Raw genomic sequence first — 23,405 nt, forward strand, 5'->3', positions numbered from 1 at the left:
GACCTGGAGGATGACTCACACCCTTACGTTTCATTTGGAACAATTCGATACCGATTAGATAATACTGATGGCGAGCGCTTTCAGCAAAAAATAAATAAAAACGGCCTTGGATGGGATGGATGAATGTTTTTAGCTGCCGCCGCGGTTCGCCCCGGTTAGTGGTGGTGGTGGAGGGCGATGGGAAGCGAGCGTCGACGTGGGCGGCTTCTCACAGCCTTTGACTGTAGCCGGCCGCCGAATAATGATGGCTGTTGTGTAACCGTCACTGAGTGTAGACTGGAGGGTGTGTTTTTTTTTTTTTTTTTTTTGGTACAGGAGGGTCGAGGTGATGTAATGTCTGTGTCTGAGCTGAAGGGTCATTTCAAAAAGACGCCACTAGGAGGAGAGAGCGCAGCGCAGCGGGCCTGAACTGGTGATGGTGACGGAGCGGAAGGAGGCTGAGGAGAACAGAGAGGTGGCAACACTGCAAGAAAAGAGAAATAATACGTAGAATAAAATACATTTACACCTTTACCAGACCATAAGTCCTAGTTTGGAGTCTTAGATGTGTTTATTCTTGACAATTAACCACAATCAGCTCCTCGTGGGTCATCTAGAGCCGAGTCAGACACCTGTAACCCTGCATTTTAGTACAAATTATATTGTTTTTTAATAAAAATCTGAGGTCTGATGTAGAAAACACATGAAACAGGCAGAATTGTGACCCTTTTCACTTGTTGATATACAATTAGATGTATAGCCTGTACAAAAAGATGAACATTTCCACAGCGTGTTTTCTATCTACTGTCGTTTCCAGCTTTCTATATTGTTATGATAGAGCTTTTAAAGCTGTGGCACGTTTCCATATTTCCACTCAGGGACTTCTTTTTCTTTTCCTGTCCAGACGATTTCATATTTTTATACCGTCTTATTGTCAGTATCTCACAGCTGCAGTCGGTGGTTAGTGTCTAGTTTCAGCTTCTTACTGCTCCACAGTGTGATGAGATCACTAAAGATTGGCTGACGATGTTCATCTGTTCAGTGACTTTACATGGATTACAGAGTTGTTTTAAGGAACATTCAGTGTAATCCTTAATCTGATCTGGAATAAAGACACATATAAAAGAGGATTTCACTGTGTTACGACCAGGGGTGCACCGCACCGATCCAGCTTTTTCAGGCCCAACGCCGATACCGATGCCAATCCAGTACCACTGTTGAATTAGTAAACTGTAACCTTGCCATGTGGAAGACAGTGGAGGCATCATGCTTGACTTTAACATTACTTTACTAACTTTAAACCTAGAATTGAAGTGAATAGATTGAATAGATAGATTGAAGCGTCATGGATCAGTCCCGTTATCCGGTACCTGACTCGGCTATTTGGCCGACGTCTGGACCGATATCTGATCTTAAAGGGGAGTTTCCGTTTTCTTTACAATCTGGACTTTATTTCTAGCATAAAATACGATCATTTACTCACCCAGATAACTTTGTTGTCATTACAAGTCGTTCAACGAAATTAGCTCCAGCCGAGAGCCGCGTATATCCGTATAATGTGAGTCTACAGGGCAGCGCAATGCAGCCTCTAAATAACACATTATCTGCCGCGAAACTTGTTCATTCACCAATATTTAGTTCTGATGTGCTAGTGCTATTCCCCTCTGAGTCCGGGGTTAGCTGTTATCAACATCCAGGGTCTGTAGGTTGACCTACTGACCTCTGACCTGGATGATGTCATCTCCGACCTCGGTGCGGCGCGGCTAACTTGCTACCGCTAATGCTATGGTTCGTTTCTGCGTGTTTCTGACTTTTGACTTGAACAAAATGAGCAGCTGGATGAAGTTCAGCTTCCACAGGCTTCCTCTCCTCAACCTGGACTCACTAAAGCTCTGGCTAGTTGAGATAGAAATGGACCCGAATGCCGAAGCAGAATGATTATTATCAGAATGAGCCGGGCGGCGCTCAGAGATGACATCATCCAGGTCAGAGGTCAGTAGGTCAACCTACAGGTGCCGGATGTTGATAACAGCTAACCCCGGACTCAGAGGGGAATAGCACTAGCGTATCATAACTAAATATTAGTGAAATGAAGGAGTTTTGATAATAATAAATAAATGGGTCCAGATTGTAAAAAATGTGAATTCCCCTTTAAGATCGGATCGGTCAAAGTCAATCAAAGTCAAAGTCAATACTAAGTGTCATCTCTCCTCCCACATTGTGAGTGTTACCTCAACTTGGTTTTGAAGAACTTGTCTTTAACGTCGCTTTACATTTTTAAGGTTTTAAGGTTCCTCCTCCAGGAGCAGTCAGGTTGTGAAACTCATGTTTTATGACAGGATTGGTTTCTCTTGTCAGAGGAGACGCAGGGTATATAATTATTCCAGTGTAACACACCTCACAGCTGCTGCTGCTGGATTAAAACCACCAGAGGTCAAAGGTGTCACAGTCGATGCATTTATCACTTATCGAACGCTTTGATTTTCATAAAGGATGAAGCCTGCGGGTTTAACCATCTCCAGTTTGTTTCATCCCGAGTCTTTCGATGCCTCCATCTATACGACTCTAACTCGATACAAGTCTCACCAGTGTTTTATTCATTCACTCATTCATTTATTTACTTCCCTCTCCTTCCAAATGATGAATCTGAGCAGTAGAGGATGTAGAAGTCACCTCCTGTCAGCGCCTCCGCCCCGTCGCTGAGTGACGAGGTTATTTACAGGCCTCCGAGTCGATGTGGTGTCTTTGTGCTCGGGCCGCCCGGGGTGCCAGAGGCCGACAGATGGATATGTGATCAACTCGACATGACTGATTCCCCCCCCCCTCTTCATCAAACACACACACACACACACATTAGAGACTTTGCCTGGGCCGGCTGATGAATCGCTTCATAGATGTGACAAATGTATCCACCTCACAGCGTAGAGAGAAATGAGGCGCCGGCCGGTCGGCACGTGGCGAGGAGTCTCTTTCTCTTTGTCTTCTCAGATTTAGATTCAAATACATTCGATGTAGTAGAGTACAGACCAGACCAGACCGGGACAGTAGCAGAAGCAGAAGTAAAAGCTTTACTTGTTTCCTTTTTTGTTTTTTAATTCAAATGTTCAGCATTTACCCCCATGGGGATCGTTAATTTGACCCGGTCTAATTAGTTTGTTATTGCACCTTAAACATTAGAATATAACGTTAACGCTGCGTTAAAAACCTGCTGGATGTGTGGATGTCTGTGTTCGTACACTGACCTCAGGGCCCCAGAAACCCAATTAAAAAGCCACAACAACAGTTGGAATAATTGCATGGATGGGAACGTCAAACACAGACAGCTGTTTATCTAAGGGTTTGTTTGTATTTTTTAAAAAGGTAAACTCGGGCCAGTGAAGTAGAGTCTGCTGCTGGATGGGTTTGACAGCCATCAGAAAATCTAGGAGTTAAAAAAAAACACAAAAGAACTATGTGAAATGCAACTTTATCTACACTTTATACATTTAAATTACAGAAAACAACACCAACAGTGCTTAGAAATGACATGTTGTGTATACAGCAAAGACGCACTTATTTTTCAGATTTCCTATATTGCTGTTAATTGTTTTCGCTGCTCCTGATGCTTTATTTTAATGGTTCAAAATGGCATTTAGGGCCGTTTTTTCCTTCTTTTTTTTTTTTTTTTTTTTGTTGAAGTGGCTGCAAAAAACACACTCAAAGCCCACGTTGAAAGCGCTGCAATTTAAATCCATCAACCTGAAACTAAAACCACTTTTCTGAGAAGCTGAAAACATTTTGTCTTTTTTTTCCCCATTACTGATGTCACCATATTCTATGAAAGCGCTGTTACAGTAGCAGTCGCTTCCTATAGCAGCTCACAATGCGTCCTGGAGGATGGAGGAGGGAGGGAGGGGTGGGGTGGGTTAGGGTGGGTTAGGGTGGGTTAGGGTGGGGGGGCTCGGTGATATATCTCTCCTGCTGGGCCTTTAGTCTGAATTACAGCAAGAAAAACAAAAGGTTAATCACATTGGGAGACTCGGCTCTGCCTCCGACCACCCAGCGTCTCCTCTCCGCTTCCCTCACTGTTTCAATTCAAGCTGCTTTATTGGCATGAATGTTGGATGAGGGGGGGCGGGTGAGGTGAGGTGAGGTGAGGTGAGGTGAGGGGGTAAGAGGGGGGGGCAAGATCGTCCAAAGCACCTAGAAAAACAGCACTGATACCTCTGTACCCATGTCGTCACCACCAATATCGTCTTAATTCATACTTTTAATATTTGTACATGACAGCAAATACACACAGATCCAAACAACAAAACAAACACAGAACATTAAAGGGATAGTTCACCCAAAATTCAAATTTCACTCATTATCTACTCACCCTCATGTGGACTAAGGGCTGGGAGAAGTTTCAGAGTCCTCCGTGGCTTCTCTGAGTTACAGGGGGTCACGGCGTAGCAGTGCATGTCCATATAACGGTTGCAAATGGATACCAACTGTCTTCGTAACAAAAAGACACACCAAAAAACATCCAAATACCTCCATGCTGCTCGTATGTAATGTCCGTCTTGTATTGAAGCCCCGAAATGCGAAATTGTTCCGAAAAAAATTAAATAAGTCTATATTTCAAGCTTGTTTGCAGCAGAAGCTCCTCTTCCTGGTCCGTCCAAATCTCGTGTCTTTTTGTTACGAAGACAGTTGGTATCCATTTGCAACTGTTATATGGACATGCACTGCTACGCCGAGACCCCCTGTAACTCAGAGAAGCCACGGAGGACTCTGAAACTTCTCCCAGCCCTTAGTCCACATGAGGGTGAGTAGATAATGAGTGAAATTTCAATTTTTGGTGAACTATTCCTTTAACACAACAACACCACATACAGTATGTAGAAGTCAGATGTACAGTCAGTGCATGAACTCCCAGCTAAGAATTCATTTTTATTGTAAAAAGGTGGATCAGGTCCTCAAAACAAAATGAAGAGACACGGTTACGCACATCCGATCGGCTTTGTAGTCGATCAAATCAATATTATCCACCACCAACAAACACACAATGGTTTTAGTCCTAAACTCCTTTAGTGTGTCTGGTATTGGCTCCATACCAACAGATGGAGGCAGTGGCTCAGGAGGTAGAGCAGGTCGTTCAATAATCATTCGCTGTCGAAGTGTCCTTGGGCAAGACACCTTACCCACTTCGCCTCGTGTGAATCCACATGAATGTGTATGAATGGCAGCCACGCTTCTGTCAGTCTACCACCACTGGTGTGAACGTTGTATGAGTGAATACTGGTTTCTGTGCAGCGCTTTGGGAATCGTGAAAAGTGTGTATAAACGTATTAATTTTTTTTTTTTTAAGTATATTTTTTGGCTTTTTTGCCTTTATTTGATAGTACAGTGAGATAGACAGGAAAGGGGGAGGCAGAGAGAGGGGGAATGACATGCAGGAAATGTCCGGACTGTAGCCTCTACATGGGGCGGCCACTCTAACCACTGCGCCACGCACCGCCCCTATAAACGTATTAATGTATGTAATGTTTCCATAGAGAAACACTTTTGGGTTTGTGAATTTTCCAGTTTGACAAACTCTTTCTTACATTCACCTTCTGTACCGATGATCCTCACGAGGAGCGCGGGGGGAGCTGGGGCTTATCTGGTCACCAGTTATCACAGACTCAACATGTACAGACAGACAGACAACCAGTCACAACTACAGGCCATTGAGAGTCACTGAATTGACCCCTTTGGGACCCTCACACAAAATAACTGCTATAAAATCATCATATATTAATATTTTTTTCTGCTTTTTTTGCATAAATCTCTTAAATCACTTCAACTCTGCTCAAAACTACCAAACATTCAATAATTTTCATAATTTTAACCCTTTAAATGCCAGTTTGAAGTCTCCAAAATGGCACCAGAAAGGTTGCAAAAAGTGTTACCAGTGTATAAATGACCTTTATGAGTAACTCACAATAGATTTCAAGAAGAAAGAAGAAACTTTCTTGCAGAAGGCCATACCTTTAGCTGTTACTCAGCCAAAATGATCAGCAAATCAAAAAAGAAAAAGGACCCAGGGACCCCCGAGGGTTAACCTCACCTGGACTGTCACAGGGTGAGAACATGCGATGTCGGCCAAAAAGGCTAAAAACCAACTGTCTGTCTTTCTGGTCTTGTATTTATTACATTATTACATACATTATTATTCACTGACGTTAACGTACAGACTTCTGTGCCTCAGCGTATGAATCAAAGTCCCCACTTGAGGGAGTGATATCCGTCGTCTTCCTCTTGCCTTTTCTCGCCGTCACCTTCAGTTTACATCTGCACGACTACAATAGGCGTTTTGCAATCAACATACATCGAATCAAAATGTAAATGCATCATAAGCCGAGCTGCTGCTGCTGCCATCAGAAAAACCACGTATCAGAGCGCCCCTCTAGTTGATGACCGAAGCCCTCTCATCGCCGCCGCCGCCTCCCCCACGTCCACCCACCTGACCCCCCCCCCCCCTCCTCTTCATTTCCCAGCGTGCTTAAATGCCGGCGGGCACATTACATTGAGATTCAAGAGGTTATCTCTGCGTGGTGATGGGGATTGCAGCAGCCTAAAGGATCGCCACAGGTTAAAGGGTTTTTTTTTCTCTCCCTCCTCCTCTTTTCCAGGCGTAGGAACACGTCGTATGGCTGAGCTTTAATGAGCACAACCACCTCTCTCACTCCCTCCCGTTGGAAAAAAAACAACACCTCACTGCTGCAGAAAATAGATCCTGAGGATGTCTTTTGTGAAGCCTCTAACTCTCTCTCTCTCTGTGTGTGTGTGTGTGTGTGTGTGTTTTCTACAGGGTGGAGGGCCCCGCTGTGATCTTCAAAGTGAGGCCGAACAGTCACAACGTCAGCACGGCAGATGTGGCCAACGTGGCCGGTAGGTTCTCCTCGGCTGAGTAATGTTGTCTTCATCCTGACAGAGAGAACAGACAGGCCATTATCATCGGCTCGCTGCTGCACCTGAGGCCCCACGCCAACACTCCTCTAGACTTAGGACTGATTTATGTTGCTTTTTTTGGTTGTTTTTTTGCAGTATGTACACATGCTGGGACTCCATGGCACATTTTGTCTGTTCTTTTGTGTTCAGTTTAGTTTTTTTTTTGTGTTAAAGTTTGGCTAACCGTTCTGGTATTGGCCCATTTTGACTTGAAGCCAGCAGCAAAGGAAGCCATGTTTGGCTCCGTCGTCGAAAACGCCATCGGAGCGTTGGACGTGTGCCTGAAAAAACAGACAGGAATGGAAGGGAAGAGACACCAGAAATGTGTCGTGTTTGGGGGAAATGAGAGAGTTCAATAACGCGTTGAGCATCGATATGAAGAGTCTGACAGGGCGGAGCTTCGTCAGTGTTTGTTGTACCTTTAAATAGAAACCAGCTCGCGAAGAAACGGTGATCAAACGTCCTCTTTTACCCAGACACGTCCACTTTTCACTTCCCGTCCAAGGGAATTTATGAATTAGTGAATATGTCTGGTTTTCATTGTTTTTCACAGGACCAGAGCACATTATCCATGTACTGAAATCACATGTAAATGACCTTACTACGGTATTTTGTTGTGTGTGAGCAAACGTCGGTGCAGCTTTGCCTCTGATTACAAACTGTTGAAGTGTGGAGTTGCCCACCGGTATCTCACTTGATAGATCGCGCACAACAAAGTCTGAGTTTTAACTGTGGTGGTGAAGGTTTGAGTCCGCCCAGACTTTTCTTATAGATTGATGCTGTAATACAATACGTATTTCTATCATTATTTCATTCCAGAGGGCTTATATTAACCTCTGAGAAGCCTGAATTTGTGTCTCTGGTTATAGAGAGATCTTTTCTACCCAAATGAATGAGGCATACTATAAATATATACAGTATACGTATATATATTTATATGTCCTCTGTTTTGGAGATCAAAATATGGTCAGTCCGGTTACGCTAACGGCTAATGTGAAAGCTTGAGAGCTAACCAGCTAATAACCAACACTTAAAGGTTCATTTAAAAAATGCTCCACACAGGCCTAGACTATGTACTACAGTGTTTTGAGTCGTTTTCAGTGGATCCGTGTGTAAGCAGATATTTCTGGAAGCGATGACGTGTTTACGGAGATTTTTTTCAAAATGGACAAGAAATAGGTTGTTTTTGGTAAAGCTGCGTTTTCGTGTGGATAAGGCCTGAACCAGATTTCAGGTAAAAACACTCAAAAACAAATCCTACAGTACACAGCTGGATGTTGAGACATCAGCCTGTCTGTTTTGATTTCACCTTAAAAAAAAAAGAAGAAAAAAAAAGAGACAAGGACTACTAAATGGCGACGTCTGCTTATGCTAAGCTAATATGCTAACATCCATGAATCCATACACAGTGTCCTCCTCGGCTCAGCTCAAATCTCACAGAATCAGATATTTTCTTTCTTTCTTTCTTTCTTTCTTTCTTTCTTTCTTTCTTTCTTTCTTTCTTTCCTTTCTCCAGTCACAGGCCAGAGTTGGCTCACAGAGCACAACTGATTGTGCTCATACATACTGTGAGTGATTGTAAGTAATTTGGAGGAATAATGCATGATTCACTGCCTCTGAGTTTTTAAAGTTTCACTGATTGGAGAATGTTAATCAAAAGAAAAAAAAAAGAAAAAAAGAAAAGGCGAGAGAGGCACAGTTACGTTCAAGATTACACAGATCACAGAGGTTGACCCAGATTGAGGAAAGTTGTTTATTGTGAACAATTATCTTCGCTTTAACCACTTTGTTTTATCCGGAAAAAACAACAACAACACACTGACACAGTAACATGAAAAAGCAGAAACAATATTTCAGCACATGGAAACAGAAAGAAGAACAAGACACAAGCAGCGTCTCACAACAGCAGTGCAACAAACTAAATTTCCCCTTTGTGCAGGATTCATTGAGTAATAGGGTTTGTACGCATTAACCATACATTTCCATGACTTGGCAGCAAGCTTCTATAATACATATTATTATTAGATTATTTATTATTAGATGTTATATTATTATCTCATAGCGTGGTGAATGTGCAGGTCACAACTTGTCCACCAGAGCGTTGTGGAGTTGTTGGATTGTGTATTTGATGAGTTTGATGAGGGAAACCAAGAAATCCCATTAGCCTCCGTAGCGTAGCCCTGAGCAGCTCATGGCTCTGCTCCGCCGTTCTAAAAATAGCTTGCACCGATAATTAAAGGTAACGAACCTACTGCTATGACTATAGGGATTATGGCAATGGGCCAGTTTGCCAAAATGTTGAACTATCCCTTTAAGTTGTGTATCAGTTCATCAGTACAACAACGAAGAAGTGTTGTAATGAATGCATACGACGTAAATCCGGCGTCATATTGGCATTGTGATCAGATCCAGGATCAGCAGGTGCATGTGGACTCGTGCAGACTGACGACAGCTCCTCTGTGATTCTGTTTCAGGATCCTCTGAGTCAAAATGTCTCAGACCTGCCTGTTCTGTCGCACGCAGAGCGACACCGGAGTAGTGTCTGTGTGTGTGTGTGTGTGTGTGTGTGTGTGTGTGTGTGTGTGTGTGTGTGTGTGTGCGCTGGGCGGCGGTGTGACTCACGGTAATGAGGCGCGGGTGTTGATGAAGTGGGGAATAAAGAGAGGAGGAATGTTTGCCATTAGCCAAGCTGTCAGTCCAGAGAGAGAGAGAGAGAGAGAACGGTCCGGATATTCCCTGGGTCCAGTTCCCGATACACACACACACACACAACCCAACACAACACACACACACACAAAAACACACACCAAATCCCCTGCAGAGGGAAATTGGCCCCGTCAAAATAACTTACATGAGCAGCTCACTGTCTATTTCTTTCCCGACATCTTTTCCCTGCCTGATAATTGCACAACCCCACCTCCTTCACACACACACACACACACACACACATGCACACACACACACACACACACAGACACACACACTCTGATTATGCAACAGCCTCTCTCCTGGTTTTAAGTGCCATTGTTGGCGTGGGGCTGCAGGGGGGGTCACGGATGAGCCTGCGCTTGTTATTAATGCAAACATTTGACAGAACGTGCTCCACATGAAATCCGCCGTCCTCTCGGCTAAAGTGCAATAGTGTGGGCGGGCCGCCGTCTTTAAAGTGTCGTTTGTCATATTCAACTAGAATATCAATCCATCCCATAAGGTACATTATCCCCATCCCAAACCCCCCCAACATCCCCCACATACACACACACACACACTCTGGTTGAGGTTTATAGAGCTTTTCTGAAACATTAAGCTTTACACGGCCGTTGTAACGACGTCGTTTTATCATCGTTTATGGCTGCTCAGCAGCCGGCGACGACGACGGTGCAGGATGGACGTCCGTCTCCGTCTCCTCACAAAGTTGTGCGTGTTAAAGGGATAGTTCACCCAAAATTGAAATTTCACTCATTATATCTACTCGCCCCCATGTGGACTAAGGGCTGGGAGAAGTTTCAGAGTCCTCCGTGGCTTCTCTGAGTTACAGGGGGTCTCGGTGTAGCAGTGCATGTCCATATAACGGTTGCAAATGGATACCAACTGTCTTCGTAACAAAAAGACACACAGACTCCGCTACAAAACAAGCTTGAAATATAGACTAATTTAATTTTTTTCGGGACAATTTCGCATTTCGGGGCTTCAATACAAGACGGACATTACATACGAGCAGCATGGAGGTATTTGGATGTTTTTTGGTGTGTCTTTTTGTTACGAAGACAGTTGGTATCCATTTGCAACCGTTATATGGACGTGCACTGCTACGCCGAGACCCCCTGTAACTCAGAGAAGCCACGGAGGACTCTGAAACTTCTCCCAGCCCTTAGTCGACATGAGGGTGAGTAGATAATGAGTGAAATTTCAATTTTGGGTGAACTATCCCTTTAAAACAAAATAACTCAGTTTGATTTGATTGAATCTCCACAAACACACGAGAGACAGAGGAACGGTTTAAAGCAAAGAGTTACAGAGGACTGATGGGTCAGACTGAGCTGCTGTTGATTCATATGTGTCTGTAATAATCAGGGAATCAGGTGAAATTGTTGAAAGAAGCTCTGACAATCATTTGAAATCTGAGATTATTGCATTTTAAAGCAGAATTGAATGAAATGTGGAAATGTCAGGAAGCTGCAGTTTGTCTGAATGAGAGATTTGTCCACTGCAGTTTGAACAACAATGTAGAAACCGAACTACAGACGTGCAAAAGTTAAACAACATTTCTCTGGTTTTCCTCACAAGCTGTTAATGTACATTTCCAGTTCCTACTGTCGGTCAGTGAATGTCTCATCACAGTGGACGTCTGTTAATTTTCAATGTTCTTATATTTCACTTTCAGTTTTCTACTCTTGTCCTATGAGTATTTATTTTATTTTTATGCTTGGCCCCCTTTTTATTTTTTGTGTTTTTTATTTTCTTTTTCTTTTGTTGGCTGGCCCTAATACTCCTTCATACTTGTCCCTGAAGATTGTGCCATAATTATTATTATAAATGAGGATTTACAGTCTTTCTATAGGACTCAGATATCAGCAGTAATTTCGCTCCGTCCAGGGAGACCACACCCTCACCCTGCAGCGCCGCTGTGGCTGCTGATGAACTGAAATTAATTGATAATACTAAATTAAATCATTATTTATTATCCCATATAGGTCTTCGTTTGTTATCTTTATTATTATTATTGCTCCAACTACTATTCCTGATAACGATAATCAGGTTTCAGCAGTGGTTATCAGTTTAATTTACATTTAATTTAAATTTAAAGTGAGAGCGCTTATTACGGCCCATCTGCCTCCTTCAACTTTAAAACAGTCTGTATGTTTTATTATTGGACTGATGCATTAACATTTAAACACATTTGAATATACTGTAGTAGGCGATAAAGATGCTTTTTTTTTTTTACTGGACCGTTACTTTTATCTGTTTCCTGCACAAATGGATCAATATTTAATGTTTAACTAAAGACACAGCCGGAGTAAATAAACCTAAATAAACGTGACCATATATTCCAATTTCCTGATTGGATGTGAAGCGGCTGCAGCCCTCGCCGGCACGAGTCCGGCCTCCTGACACCAGATCGATGCTGACCCCGGCCCCCCAGGTGCCACCGGGTCCCATTAATGCAGCCAAAGACCCGGTTGGTCGCTGCATTTTTTATTATTTATTTATTTTTCTTCTTAAAAGGAGCTGCACGTTTCCACTTCTGTCACGTGCGGTCGTCCCATTGTGAGCGCCTCGGCCGGGCCATTGTCAAAGCGTGGGGGGTGGATGTCAAGATGGTGGGCAGCGAGGTGCTGACCCCCATTGTCCGGGGCCGGGGGTGGGCGGCCGACCCGGAGGAGACTTCCAGCGGTGCGTCACGGCCGTGAGAACGAGACCCCGTGAATAGGCGGCGGGTCGGGGTCAGGACCGCGGGCAGCTCAATTAGCACTTAAAGCAGGAGGAGGAGAGCAGCTGAGACGGGACCGAGCCCCGCGCCGGCTGTCCGCTGCTCCCCACCAGACCACCACTTCACTGCAAAAACTCCACATGTTTCCAAGAATATTTGTCTTATTTCTTGTCAAAATGTCTCATTTCTAGTCAAAACTAATCTCTTTCCACTTAAAATAAGACTCATCACCTAAAAATGTACTTGTTTTTAGATAATTTTCCCTTCTTCCAAACAAATTTTCACTTGAAATAAGTAGAAAAGACTCAAGACACTTTATTGTCATTTCTCACAGATGTATGTACTAAATACATAGATAGGCTGAAACGAAATACCGTTTCTCACCAGCTTCTCGCAGTGCTTTATTAAACATAATAAAAAATTAAAACAAGTTAAAATCGTGTCGGATAAAAAAAAAAACAATAATTTAAACAAAGATAAAAACCATGGCATTCATACAGTAGCAGCAGTTTTGGAGCGTGTCCATAATAAAGTGCTATTGAAGTTTTTTGTGCTTGTTATAAGGAAGAAAAACTTGTTCCACTATCAGATTTTTCTACTTATTTCAAGTGAAAATATGCTTGAAAGGTGTAAAAAGTGTCTAAAAACAAGCTGCTTTTAATATGATGAGTCTTATTTTAAGTATAATGAGATTTGTTTTGACTAGAAATGACATTTTGACTAGAAATAAGACAAATATTCTTGGTGAGATATTTGAGTTTTTGCAGTGTTGTTTTCTTTTTTGCATACATGCTAATCAGGACTCTCTCTGGGCGTGGAGATGGTTCACGCTCGCCACATGCCTGAAAGCTGTCCACTCCACTCTGGGGACTGTTGGTGGACGGTTTGGACAGTTGCAGCCGGCGGCGGCAGCGGCGGTCGTCTTCGCTTCTGTCTCTTGAGTTAAAACCAAACCCGTTCATTGTTGTGGGGCAGACAAAAGCCGCTCGCTCGCTCGCTGGCCGAGTCGATGTCGCTTCTAAAGGTTTGATTTGTGTGTTGACATGTAAATAATTTGCTTGCAGAGAGGTCACTATCAGTTTAATAAGTTAGAAAGACACCGACCCGCCCAGAGAGACGCAGCCAGCAGAGCGCTGATTTACATGCTAATTAATGGACGAGGAAAAAAAAACTGAAGTGCTTATCATTCCTCTTTTAGTTCACACATCAATCAAACATTTTAAAGTTTCATTTTCAGTTTTTTCCCAAAATTACCAGCAAAATAGCTCAAAATGTTGCTTACAGTAAATGCAGGTAAGAAGATGATGGATTCACTTCCTGCAGGATCTTTCTGTGTCTTTTCTAGTCCATCAACACGACATCAACAAGTTTCACATAAGGCAAAAAAAAAAGTGTTCAATCATCTCAGGAATAAAAAGCTTCAAGAAGAGAAGTTTAATGTGGACGGACTGGTACCAGAGGAACAGGAACAAACGCTACCAGTCAAAAGTTTGGACACACCGTCTCATTCAGTGGTTTTTTCTTTATTTTCATCACTTTCTACATTGTAGATTCAAACTGAAGACTCAAAACTATGAAGAAACACATATGTAGTTATGTAGTAAACACAAAAATGTTAAACAAAGCAGAATATGTTTTAGTTGATGACAGCTTTTTGCACATTGTGGTGCAACTCTTCCCAAACCATCTCAGTTGGGTTTAGGTCAGGTGACAGGTAACACTTTTATTTTGAATAAGGTTTTTGCTCCATATGTTCCTTCATAGTTTTGATGTCTTCAGTTTGAATCAACATTGTAGAAAGTGATAAAACATAAATAAAAACCATTGAATGAGAAGGTGTGTCCAAACCTTTGACTGGTCAAAGTCAACGGCCATTAAAACATGTTCTTGTGATGCAATAGCGTTGATTCACATCTTATTATTATTCAGGATTCCCACGCATCCTGGAAAACCTGGGAAGTGATTCACCAGTTCACCAGTCATGGAAAACACATGGAAACACATGGGAAATTATTTATCACATTATGACATCAGCTACCAGAGCTCAGTTTGACTTTTTCAGACCCCACCAAGGATTTATTTTCCAAAGAAGAGACTAGAGACTTTGAGTTGCTGAGTGTTTCAGTGTTGGACCTGTTGTCTCCTCTGCTGAGTGACGGAGAGAGGAGCTGGAGTGGCCGTGGGTTAAAAACAAAAACAACATGTTTGTGTTGTTCTATGATAAATGAGTCCTAATTTCTAATCATAAGAGATTATTTCATAGAGCCACTGTACATCTTTAAATCAGACTGGGGCTGGAGAGGAATAAACACAGAAACAAAACGGTTAAATGTACAAAATAAGGGTTAGGTGTAATAGCAGCTGGAAACGTCCTGGATAATGATTTAAAAAAGAGTGGGAACCCTGTTGTTATTATTATTATTACTGCTATATGAGCTGATGTCTCTGCTGATCCCATGGGAGCTGAGAGAGAGAGAGAGAGAGAGAAGCAAAAACTTTATTGACTTTCGTCACAATGACAAAGTGGTCACTCAGCGGAGAGAGAGAGAAGTTGTAGAGGAAATGACTTGTTCCTGACAGCTGGTGTCTGTCTGCCACCGAGCGCAGGAGGAGTCTCTTTCTTTCTTTCTTTCTTTCTTTCTTTCTTTCTTTCTTTCTTTCTTTCTTTCTTTCTTTGCTTTCCCTTTGACTTTCTCTCTCCTGGTTTCTTCTTCCGTCTGAGTGGATTAGCATAGATCTCGTACGCTGACGGGACTGACCTTCAATGCAGCTAAACACTTGTCAAAATGCCAAATGTAATTACCGAGCTCTTTAGGTCAAAGTAATGTGTTTCATCTACCTCACTTCGCCCCGTTATTGACGTGCAGGCCTCCGACCTCCGACTGCAGTCCACTCCTCCTCCTCCTTCTCTCTCTCTCTCTCTCTCTCTCTCTCTCTTTCTATGCGTAATTACGTCTGAGTGACGCGGTCAGACCGGTGTGTGTGTGTGTGTGTGTGTGCTGCTGCCTCCGTGTCTTTGTGTGACTTTGTCTCCGTCTCTTCGCTCTCAGATGCTGTGATTATGGACAATTTAAAGTTACCTGCAGCCGGAGCCGCAGAGTGCTTCGCTAACAAAAGTTGTCATCATCATCATCATCATCATCATTGTGCGTGTGATTGTCGTTCTCGTTGCCATTAGCGCTCCTCTGTAGATTGCATGCCTGGAAGTAGTAAACTCTGTTGTGCGGCCTCGACATCGGCCGCTTCTCCTTCTCTCTGACACAGCTGATGATAAAAACACTTTCTCCTTTGAATCTCAACTTCCTGTTTAGGCGTTTAAAGTTTAAAGGGATAGTTCAACATTTTGGCAAATTGGCCAAAATATAATCCCTATAGTCATAGCAGTAGGTTCGTTACCTTTAATTGTCGGTGCAAGCTATTTTTAGAGCGGCGGAGCAGAGCCGTGAGCTGCTCAGAGCTACGCTACGGAGGCTCATGGGATTTCTTGGTTTCCCTCATCAAAATCATCAAATACACAATCCAACAACTCCAAAACGCTCTGGTGGACAAGTTGTGACCTGCACATTTCATTTGACAGGATATTTATATTCTTTAATGAACGTTAGCTTAGCTGTTTTTAGCCACAGCCTGTAGCTCGGCTACTTAACTTTAACTGTGCTTGCATTGATGAGCATTTAGAGGTAAATGCAGAGACTGCTTAGTGAAAAACTGCCCCCAACAGGAACGTGTATCAGCGGTTTTGCATGAATTTCCCTCTAAAACAACTCTGTCCGGTAACGTTCTGTTATTATCTCATAGCGTGGTGAATGTGCAGGTCACAACTTGTCCACCAGAGCGTTGTGGAGTTGTTGGATTGTGTATTTTTGATGAGTTTGATGAGGGAAACCAAAGAAAACCCATGAGCCTCCGTAGCGTAGCTCTGAGCAGCTCACGGCTCTGCTCCGCCGTTCTAAAAACAGCTTGCACCGACAATTAAAGGTAACGAACCTACTGCTATGACTATAGAGATTATGGCAATGGGCCAATTTGCCAAAATGTTGAACTATCCCTTTAAAGGTTCGGCAGCATGATGTGTACGCGCCGTCATTAGCAACGCGGCCGACTGATTTTGTGTCATGGCGGCGGCTGCGTGGAACTCCTTTAATTGTTTCCATCGATCGCATCGGAAACAGATCCATCCCTCTCTCTCTCTCTCTCTCTCTCTCTCTCTCTGCCCTTCAGGAGGCGCTGAAATCCATTCGAGTTAACTTCATTTCACTTCACCCCCCCCCCCCCCCCCCCCCCACACACACACACACACACACACACACACACACACACTCCCACCCCCTCCTCTCTGGCTAATCAGTTTTCATCGCACGCCGAAGGCTAATCGATAGGAAGAAGTTTTCTCTCACCTGTTGCTAAATAAAAAGAGTGACAATAGTGGGAGGAAGAGAGAGGGAGGGAGGGGGGGGGGGGTAAGAGGGGGGGTGAGGTGGGGGGGGGGTCCTGTGCTGCTGGTTAGTGATGCAATTTGCTGTGACACCGCGTGGCGTTTTTTTATCTCTTCACCTGTCGTCATAGCAGCAGAGCCGGGAGCCGGGGGGCATCTTGTGGATTGCAACAAGACGCCTCATCTGAGCTTTAAGAAGCCGTCACCGCCCCCCAATCACCCCCCCCCCCCCCCCCCCCCCCCTAACCCCCCCTCACCCCCACTCTCCCCTCCCTCCCCCCCACTCCTCCCACACACACACTCCTCCCCTCCCTCCCCCTACTCCTGTCAATCCAGAGTCACCTGTGGTTATTTTTGGTCCGACTTCAGAGAGAGAGAAGTCGTGTACGTCGTCCTCTGGAGCTTCATGAAGCATCTGTGAGTCGACGGGAGAGAAGAGGAGGAGGAGGAGGACTAGGGATAGGAGAAGGAGAGAGGAAGATGAGTGGGTAAGAAGAAGAGTAGGAGGAGGAAGGAAGAGGAGGGGTAGGAAGAGGAGGAAGAAGAGAAGGAGGAGGAGGAAAGAGGAAGAGGAGGAGGAAGGAAGAGGATGCAGGGAGAGGAGAAGGGGAAGGAAGAGGAGGAGAAGGAGAGAGGAAGAGGAGGGGTAGGAGGAGGAGGGAGGGAAAAGAGAAGGAGAGAGGAGAGAGGAAGAGGAGGGGTAGGAAGAAGAGAAGGAGGAGAGAGGAGGAGGAGGAAAGAGGAAGAAGAGGAGGAGAAGGAGAGAGAAAGAGGACATAGGGAGAGGATAAGGGGAAGGAAGAAGAGGAGGAGAAGGACGGAGGAAGAGGAGGAGGAAGAGAAGGGAAGGGAGAGGAGGAGGAGGAAGAGGAGAAGAAGGAGGGAGGAGGAGGAGGAGGGAGGAAGAAGAGGAGGAGAGAGGAAGAGGGAGAGGACATAGGGAGAGGAGGAGGAGGAGGAAGAGGAGAAGAAAGAGGGAGGAAGAGGAGGAGAAGAGGAGAAGGAGGAGGAGGAGGAGGAGGAGGGAGGAAGAGGAGGAGGACGTAGGGAGAGGAGGAGGAGGAGGAGGAGAGAGAAAGAGGATGTAGAGGGAGGTGAGGGAGGAGGAGGAGAAGAAGGAGGGAGGAAAAGGAGGAGGGAGTTAGGAGAGGATGTAGAGGAGGTGGAGGAGGAGAAGGAGAGAGGATGTAGAGGAGGTGGAGGAGGAGAAGGAGAGAGGATGTAGAGGAGGTGGAGGAGGAGAAGGAGAGAGGACATAGGGAGAGGAGAAGGGGAAGAGGAGGAGGAAGAGGGAGGTGGAGGAGGAGAAGGAGAGAGGACATAGGGAGAGGAGAAGGGGAAGAGGAGGATGTAGAGGGAGGTGGGTGAGGAGGAGAAGGAGAGAGGATGTAGAGGAGGTGGAGGAGGAGAAGGAGAGAGGACATAGGGAGAGGAGAAGGGGAAGAGGAGGAGGAAGAGGGAGGTGGAGGAGGAGAAGGAGAGAGGACATAGGGAGAGGAGAAGGGGAAGAGGAGGATGTAGAGGGAGGTGGAGGAGGAGGAGGGAGATTCAGCTGCTGTTGCTGAGCTCCAGTTTGCAGCGGAGCAACGTGATCCCTGAGCCGACCACCAGGCAGCCGCTGCCAGACACTCAGCAGCAGCAGCAGCAGCAGCAGCCTGATGCCTGATTTCCCCGGCGCTGGCACCGGCCTGCTGGCACCGCCACCCTCACCACCCCCCCCCCCCCCCCCCTCCTCCCTCCCTCTCCTCCCTCCCTCCCCTCCTCCCCCCCTCCGCCTGCAGCTGGCAGCGTCTCAGTGCGTCGGCCTCTGCTCCTGACGTGCGCTGTGGGGCTGGCAGACCTCTCCCAGATGGCCACCTCGTAGCGGAGCTGGCTGAGCACTTGCATCACTTTTGCATCACCAACACCCTCCCCTCCCTCCACCCCCCTCCATCCTCCTTTACAGCTTAAAGGGATAGTTCACCCAAAATTGAAATTTCACTCATTATATCTACTCACCCTCATGTGGACTAAGGTCTGGGAGAAGTGTCCTCCGAGTCCTCCGTGGCTTCTCTGAGTTACAGGGGGTCTCGGCGTAGCAGTGCATGTCCATATGACGGTTGCAAATGGATACCAACTGTCTTCGTAACAAAAAGACACACCAAAAAACATCCAAATGGCTTCCATGCTGCTTGTATGTAATGTCCGTCTTGGATTTAAGCCCCGAAATGCGAAATTGTCCCAAAATTTTTTAAATGAGTCTATATTTCAAGCTCGTTTTGTAGCGGAAGCTTCTCGAAGCTCCTCTTCCTGGTTCGTCCAAATTTGATCAATCGGGAAGAGGAGCTTCCACTACAAACAAGCTTGAAAAATAGACGTATTTAATTTTTTTTGGGACAATTTCGCATTTCGGGGCTTCAATACAAGACGGACATTACATACAAGCAGCATGGAGGCATTTGGATGTTTTTTGGTGTGTCTTTTTGTTACGAAGACAGTTGGTATCCATTTGCAACCGTTATATGGACATGCACTGCTACGCCGAGACCCCCTGTAACTCAGAGAAGCCACGGAGGACTCTGAAACTTCTCCCAGCCCTTAGTCCACATGAGGGGGAGTAGATATAATGAGTGAAATTTCAATTTTGGGTGAACTAACTATCCCTTTAACGGGGCTGCGGTGGAAGGATACGACGGCATCCGGCGGCTTTGCTGCGGCAATTTTTTCTCTGTACGTGAGATGTGGGAGTGTTAAACTCTGCTGCTGCTGCTGATTGGTCGTCGGTCGTGTCGCTGCTGCTCTCCAGGAAACCGGTGACGGTCCCTGGACCAGAAACAGACGCTGTCAGATAAAAAGGATCTTCTGTCACAGTTCTGAGTCCATGAATACACACACACATACACACACACTCTCATACATACACATTCACATGAAACATACACACACTAGAGCCAATGCTGCTTTTTAATTTAAATGGAGCAGACCCATAATAACCCTATCTTTTACATTCAGAATGACGGGACAGTGTCAAGGTGCCTCTCGGCTTCATATTTTATTTATAATCTAATTTAAATCTCACTGCACCACCTATAATTTATATCCCACTAACTTTGTAATCCCAGCTGAATGGGAGAACGGACCTGGACCCCCCCTCCCCCTCCCCCTCCCCCTCCCCCTCCCCCCAAAAAACTTGTTAGTACTAAGGTTGAATAATTTAATATACATTTTTTAAAACTGCGGTGGATGAAATCGTCTCATCGAATTTTCTTAATATCCTCAGATTTAATGACCGTGTCTGTGTGACGACTGCTCCTAATTATCACTTTTTCAGCCTCGCTGTTTTTCAAGCTTCCTCACCGCCACACATGAAGACGTATGCTACCTGAGATATCACAGACATTACACTTAGTGAAATATTAAAAAGATGGTTTGGTGGCATTAGGAGAACATAGAGGAGGTTTTCTCACTTTGTTTCTGTTTGTTCCTCTTTAAACCACTCCGCTTGTCTAGATGTTTTAAAGTGTGAGTGAATCTTGCAGAAATAAAACAACGTTTATCTTTTATTTACCTCGACTTCAGAACGTTGTAGACTTTGTTTTGAGTCGTTTGTGTTAAAGTTACTGCGTTACAAGTCAGTGAACGGAGCACCTTCACTTCTTCACTGGATGTTTATGGTTGTGTTACAGTTAAAATATTGTGTTTCTGTTGTTTTACATGTCTCTCTTTACACTTTATTCAGATCTGCTAGTTTGTTTTGTAGCGGTTAGCAATGACCTCTCTCCTCCTTCTCCTCCTCCTCCTCCTCCTCCTCCTCCTCCAGAAGAACGCACTGATGTGATTGCATATGGTAACGCATAATCAGCTGCATATTATGCAGGGGAGAGCGGTATATTTTTCCAAAGACGCCACCCTTTTGCAGGATTCCATAATTCACGCCATTTCCTGGAGCCTGTCTGTGTGTGGAGGAATACTGAGTGAGTTTGTTAGTTCCAGATAAAGTCCAAGTAATTAGACATATTTGAGCATTTTATTATAAAAAAAGTCCCAATACTTTTACTGGTAATTAATCACTCTTATAGTGTGATAATTTAGTTACTAACTCAGTTACTTTTGGGGGGAAGTATCTAGTAACTATGACTAAATACTTTTTAAAAGTAACGTGCCCAACACTGGTTGTGAAACATCATCTGTTACCTTTAATTGTCGATGCAAGCTATTTTTAGAACGGCGGAGCAGAGCCGTGAGCTGCTCAGAGCTACGCTACGGAGGCTGATGGGATTTCTTTTTTTTTTTTTGGATGACGATACTTGACTTTAATCCAGATCAGCAGGGACAAGTTATAGGCAACCAAAAACACATGTTACAGTGGCACCAGAGAACACAACAAATCCTCATGCACAAGAAGACAACAGCTGTGCTGTGATTTTGGCCATCTATACTTTAACAAAATGATCACTTTGACCCATAACTAATTAGTGCTCATTTGTAATGTTTTTTTTTTTTTTAACTATCTTTTTATTGAATACAAGGTACAAAGAGACAATAATATAGAAAGACAACATTTTTTTTTCTCAGAACACATATACAAACAAACACCCCCAACCAACCCACCCACCCCTACAACATCCGGTGCATCCCATTTTAAGGGAATTAAATAAGTATATAAATAAATAAAGGTTATGATCTTGACAGGTAAAGGTATCATTCAACATATATGAAGAAATTAACAGAAAGAAAGAAAAAGAAAATGGAAGTAGGTAATTTGACAATCAAGTTTAAGAATAAATGAGGTTTATGCTATGAGATAATAACAGAACGTTACCAGACAGAGTTGTTTTAAAGGTAACGAACCGACTCCTAAAACTATAGGGGTTACGGCAATGGGCTAACTTGCCAAAATGTTGAACTATCCCTTTAACAACGTAGGCTGCTGGTTTGAAGCATTTTTATTTTAAGTTTTGAAACAAAACGAGATGAGAACTTAAATATTCCACCGCACTTTAGTGATGTCGTGTGCTTGATTATCATAGGACGTCAATTGAAATTACTCTTTCGTTGCCTAGTAAGTAGCTCCACGGTGTTGGGGGAATCACATTCATCACATTTTTTTTGCCAGCTCCTGCAATTTTTGCAAGTTCATCGCATAAAATTGCATAAATACCCCAAATATCCCATTGTGCAGTATCATTCGCGTATGATCAAAGATTTTTGCCTGCACGGCTCACAGCTTTTTCTGGAAGGACGGTCAGTGTACCGGAAGTGCTCCTCTGCTTCCCTACAGCTCCTGAGCCTCCTGCTTGTCCTCACATCTACAGTCCAGTCATGTAGCCAACCCCTCCCTTCCCACTCCAGCACCAACATGACCTCAGCCATGTTACACTCTGATAACAAATGGTGGAAATATCATCACTGGGTTGATTATAGTGCTGCTGCTGTTGGACTATGTTGTTATCATCGTTTCCCCGTCTCCATCGGATTCTTTTTCTAACAACCGCTCACTATCTGTGCACCCATCACTTTGTAAAAAAAAAAAAAAAAAAGCTCTGTTGATGTTTCTCATTTAGCCGGACCAATGTCGGACCAATCCAGCTCCTGCTCTCTGATCACTTTGCGGACACTTGTGGCGTCCTCTGCAGTTTCATTTTAAAACGAGTTGATTTTCTTGAGGCTGCTGCTCTTCTCTCGCCCCCCAACACCGTGTTGTTTTTTTCACCGTGACATCACCGCTAAACAATATGTTTCTCCGTCGCTGTTTGCGGTCAACTACTTTTTCTCTTGGCGGGGAGGCGAGTTGTTTTTCTTTGCACTTTGCACCTCGGCTCAGACTTGTCTCCCCCTCTCCTCTCCTCTCCTCTCCTCTCCTCTCCTCTCCTCGCCGCGTCCTGCCGCGTCCTCTGCTGCAGTTATTATTACAGACTCCTGAGTCCTGACTGGACTGAACTGAACTGAAGCCGCCTGTTGCTCGCTCCGCTCTCCGCTCTCCGCTCTCCTTCTCCGCCTGGACCCCGGCAACTCATTTTTAGCCATCTTCAAGGTGCCTGATGAGATGTAGAGGCAGACAGCTGGATTGATTGGCCCCTCTTGAGCGCACAGGCCTTGATTACAACTGCACTCAAGTGCCCACCTCCTCATTCCTCCCCTCCCTTCTTTTCCTTCTTCCCTTCAATTTCTCTCCCTCCCAGTCTTGTTCTCTCTCCTCTCAGCCTCCTTATCTCTCCTTTTTTTTCTTCTCCTGATTTCTTTCTCCCGACAAAGAGAGAGAGAGAGAGGGTGGATTAGGAGAGAGAATAAAAATAAAAATAAAAAAAGGAGCAGAATGACTAACGAAGACTTGGCTTCGCGTGGTTCTGCTGAAAAGTGGAGCAGGGCGAGGAAGGAGCTGCTTATTAAGATGAAGTTGGAATCACAATTTGATGCGAGAGAATCAGATTAATATTTCAAGAACGGAGCTCGGAGGGGAGGGAGGCCGATAGTTTACAAAAATCTGTCTCAGATTTTTTTATTTTTTTATTTTTTGCATGAATATGGGCGTGCACTTCCTAAACATTGTGATGCAGGATTGTTTTTTTTTGTGTTTTTTTTCTCCAGATGGAGTCTTAAACAGATTATTCAGGCTCCTCA

General features: G+C 44.4%; 2 protein-coding genes across 2 annotated transcripts in view; both read left to right on the forward strand.

The window, feature by feature from the left end:
• Nucleotides 1–23,405, forward strand: part of retreg1 (reticulophagy regulator 1) — a 332,731-nt gene that overhangs the window by 149,639 nt on the left and 159,687 nt on the right. The window lies entirely within an intron of this gene.
• Nucleotides 1–23,405, forward strand: part of LOC311000094 (receptor-type tyrosine-protein phosphatase N2-like) — a gene marked incomplete at both ends in the record, with an annotated part of 265,882 nt that overhangs the window by 89,725 nt on the left and 152,752 nt on the right. The window contains one exon of the mRNA XM_083990729.1: nt 6,800–6,879. Coding sequence (XP_083846855.1) covers nt 6,800–6,879 — 80 coding nt within the window. The remainder of the gene's footprint in view (nt 1–6,799; nt 6,880–23,405) is intronic.

This window comes from Trachurus trachurus (genome assembly GCF_905171665.1).
Source record: "Trachurus trachurus genome assembly, chromosome: 17".
Classification (NCBI taxonomy): Eukaryota; Metazoa; Chordata; class Actinopteri; order Carangiformes; family Carangidae; genus Trachurus; species Trachurus trachurus.